The 4,395-nt window shown below is 36.3% G+C and overlaps 1 protein-coding gene across 2 annotated transcripts in view; it reads left to right on the plus strand.

Annotated features, from left to right (window-relative positions):
* TBK1 (TANK binding kinase 1) overlaps positions 1-4,395 on the plus strand; it is a 49,415-nt gene that overhangs the window by 6,825 nt on the left and 38,195 nt on the right. For both annotated transcript variants that reach the window (XM_003798528.3, XM_023518405.1), the window contains exons 3-5: positions 14-154; positions 1,607-1,736; positions 4,048-4,229. In XM_003798528.3, coding sequence (XP_003798576.1) covers positions 14-154; positions 1,607-1,736; positions 4,048-4,229 — 453 coding nt within the window. The remainder of the gene's footprint in view (positions 1-13; positions 155-1,606; positions 1,737-4,047; positions 4,230-4,395) is intronic.

Genomic DNA, 4,395 nt, shown 5'->3' on the forward strand with positions numbered 1-4,395 from the left:
TTTTTTTTTTTAGAAAACCGGTGATTTATTTGCTATCAAAGTATTTAATAATATAAGCTTTCTCCGTCCAGTGGATGTTCAAATGAGAGAATTTGAAGTATTAAAAAAACTCAATCACAAAAATATTGTCAAATTATTTGCTATTGAAGAAGAGGTAAGTAGTCATGCTTTAGTTAATCTTGCCAGTAGTAAATAATTATTTACTATAGTTATTATGATTGAGAAGATACACTGTAAAGTTAAAAATAGTCACTATGGTGACTTCTTTTTTTTAATAACTACTGAATAGTAACGAAACTCAAAACACTTTATAAAATGCTTAGGGGATATGTAGGAAAAATATAAAAGGAAAAAAATATTAAAAAGTTGAAGATCAATAGTGGATTTTAAGACATTCACATTTTCAAGTTTCTGAAATTGGTATGCATCTTATAATCATTGTATATATGTAATTTGATATTTTTCCCCCATAAAACTGTTACTAAATTGATGGTGCATCTTATCATCAGTGATGCTTTAAAATTAAGGTTTAAGGCTCGGCGCCTGTGGCTCAAGTGGCTAAGGCGCCAGCCACATACACCTAAGGTGGCAGGTTTGAATCCAGCCTGGGCCCACCAAAACAATAACGGCTGCAACCAAAAAATAGCTGGGCGTTGTAATGGGTACCTGTGGTCCCAGCTACTTGGGAGGCTGAGGCAGGAGACTCACTTGAGCCCAGGAGTTGGAGGTTGCTGTGAGCTGTGATGCCACCGCACTCTACCCAGGGGGATAGCTTGAGGCTCTGTCTAAAAAATACAAATAAAAATTAAGGTTTAAAATGACTGGGTGCAGTGGTTCACGTTTGTAATTCAAGCACTTTGGGAAGCCAAGGCAGGGAAGGTCACTTGAGGATAGGAGCCCAAGATGAGCTTGAGGAATAAAGCAAGACTCCATCTCTACAAAAACTAAAAAAATTAGCTGGGTGTGGTGGGCACCAGCTACTCTGGAGGCTGAGACTGGAGAATTGCTTGAACCTGGGAGTTTGAGGTTGTAGTGAGCTGTGACACCACTGTGCTCTAACCTAGACAACCAGCAAGACTTTGTCTAAAAAAAAAAAATCGAGGTTAAAGCAAATCAGCAGCTCAGACGCAAATGAACAGGCTGGAACCTTGCTTCAAGAGGAACCCCTCAACTGTTCTGCACTTGTTTATTTTTAAGAATAGAATTCTATTCCCTGAAGTAAAAGTGCTATCTATCATAAGAAAGATTTCCGTTTAAGAGACTTGTTAGAAGACCCACTGTCCTAAACATGTTATTATGCACAAGAAAATTAAGACAATCTTGACAGAACCACTAACATTGTAGTGATGATTTTATAGTTTAGATTTAGCCAGTTTTTACTGTGGTTTGTCTTCAAAAAGAAATTCAACCTTCTCACTAGGAATTTAGAGGGTGTTAATTCTCTTATGTGTATAGTCAACAGATAGTTATTGAATCCCAGGTGAAGCATTTAAAGTGCCTCTAGCATTATAGCAAATCCTGCATTTAAATGAAATCAGGTAAGTACTTGCATAGAATCCAAACTTGTTTTTTATGTTGATTCCTAATCAGTGATTTTATTTTTCAGACAACAACAAGACATAAAGTTCTTATTATGGAATTTTGTCCATGTGGGAGTTTATACACTGTTTTAGAAGAGCCATCTAATGCCTATGGACTACCAGAATCTGAGTTTTTAATTGTTTTGCGAGATGTGGGTATGTTTGTTTATTTATACATAGATAACACTTAATAATAGAATGAGAAAAAGTTGTCATAGTCAATCTAAAGACCTTTATGCAGTGCTTTCTCAGATGTGGAACAAAAAGCCAAAGAAAACTCTGTCAACATTAAAAACTTCCATACTTTAAAGGACATCAAGTAAGTGAAAAGATAGCCCATAATATGAGAGAAAATATTTGCAAATCATGTATAGATAAGGAATTTTGAAGTAGACAACTCAATAATAAAAAGACAACCCAATTTATTGACCAAACAGGCCAAAGGATTTGAATAGACATTTCTCCAAAGAAGATACACAGGGGACCAAGAAGTACATAAAAAGGTGCCTGGCCCTGTTTTGTCAGCGGGGACGTGCTGACCAGGACCACAGTGAAATCCACTCTGTACCGTCTGAGGGCTAAACCAAAGAGGCAAACAAAAACAGATGTTGGCAAGGATGTGGAGGAATTATAACTCTCATGTGTTGCTGGTAGGATTGTAAAATGATACAGCCACTTTAGAAAAATAGTCTGATAGTTCCTCAAAAGTTTAAATATAAAGTTACCATATGATCCAGCAGTTCACTGCTGGATGTGTATCCAGTAAAATAGTCAACATAAGCACTTGTATTCCAGTGTTCTTAGCAGCATTATTGATAGCAACCAAAAATGAAAATAGCCCAGATGTCCCTCCCCTGAGAAGTGGGTAAACAAAAATGTGGTATATCCATATAATGGAATATTATTTATTCATAAAAAGAAATTAAGTAGTGACATATGCTACAACATGGATGAACCTTACACAGTGAAAGAAGCCAGGCAGAAGACAATGGAATCCTGTGATTCCGTTTGTGTGAAATGTCCTGACCAGGCTGGTCCACAGGGACGGAGACCACATTCGTGGTTGTTGAGGGTCGGGAAGCTGTAGCTGGGGAGAGAGTGCCAGGGAGTGTGAGTTTCTTTTTGGAATGAAAATGTTCTGAAGTTAGTGGTGATAGTTGTGCAACTCTGTGACTATACTAACAGTTACAGGTTGTACCCTTTAAAAAGCTGAGTGTTGTATGAATTATAGCAATAAACCTATTTTTAAATAAGACAACGGAAGTATCTTCTAGGAAAGAAAAATCAAATATTTGAGGGATGGAAAAAGGCCGATGATAAGGAAAGCTATCAGATTAATGGGAATTCTTTTTTTTTTTTTGAGACAAGAGCCTTACATTGTCATGCTGGGTAGAGTGCTATGGCTGGGTAGAGTGCTATGGCGTCACAGCTTACAGCAACCTCAAAATCCTGGATTCCAGTGATCCTCCTGCTTCAGCCTCCCAAGTAGCTGGGGCTACAGGCCCCTACCACAATATTGTCTAAGTTTTCTATTTTTAGTAGCCATCGGGTCTCTTGTTCAGGCTGATCTTGAACTCCTCAGCTCAAGTGATCTCCTTCCTCGGGCTCCCAGAGTGCTGGGATCACAGGCGTGAGCCATTCTGCAGGCCATTAGTGGGAATTTGTTAACTTGACACTAGAATCAAAGTAGAGATAATTTACAAGTGAGAAATAGAAATAAAAGTATGCTGTAGCCTGCTTAATCCAATAAAAATTATAGATAATTAATGACTTTGTAAGTTAAACCTGAGTTTTAATAATCATACATTGATATCTCTAATCTTTTTTTATCTTTTTATTCGAACATTAATCAGTGAGCTATCAAATAGATGTTTCACGTTATTAGTCTGAGACACTGCCTGTCAGTTGGTCAGAACGGCTTAATTTCAGTAATTTAGCCACTTTGCCATTCAAGAAAAAAAAGAAAATGGGCTTTTTGGAGTTAATTCTAAGCATATGAGAAATACATTTGTATAGAAACAAGACACTTTTTTGTCTTTCTGTTATTTTATATTATATAATATATATTGCCTTCAGTTTTACTTCTTGTGGAATTTTTTCCCTAAGGTAATGAAATTTAAAACGATGATGAAAGATTGCTGTCTTAGGAGTTTTTACTATTCTTATATTTAAACAAATTGTCCACATATACATAGAACCAAAAGTAATTCAAGAAAATGCTTATGACCATTTTGTTAAATTTTCACAATAGTATTTAAGAGAGATTGGACTTTTAGATCATATTGATTTTTATCCTAAAACTCCTTATAATTGAAACATGAGATATAGTATATATCTATTACCTATTAACTTGAGTAAAACGACTAAACCAAATTATGAAAAAACTTTGAAGTTTGAGTAAATATGGTGTATCAGTGAATTTGGACGTACACATAGATACCTACATTATGATTTCTTGTTTTTGAAGTGGGTGGAATGAATCACCTCCGAGAGAACGGCATAGTGCACCGTGACATCAAGCCGGGGAACATCATGCGTGTTATAGGGGAGGACGGGCAGTCTGTGTACAAACTCACAGACTTCGGTGCAGCTAGAGAATTGGAAGATGACGAGCAGTTTGTTTCTCTGTATGGCACAGAAGAATATTTGGTGAGTCCTGCTTCAGTTACTTTATGTAAAGAGGCCTGACGTATTGCAAATATAATTGGATAATTGGTCCTTCAGCTCACTACAAAATGTCATAATTTTTGTGATGAAAGCTAAATTTTCTATTCTAATGAATATGGTGTATAACAAGGGAATTAGGTATTGATTT

The sequence above is a fragment of the Otolemur garnettii genome, unplaced genomic scaffold (assembly GCF_000181295.1).
Source record: "Otolemur garnettii isolate 467f Iridium unplaced genomic scaffold, OtoGar3 scaffold00138, whole genome shotgun sequence".
NCBI lineage: Eukaryota > Metazoa > Chordata > Mammalia > Primates > Galagidae > Otolemur > Otolemur garnettii.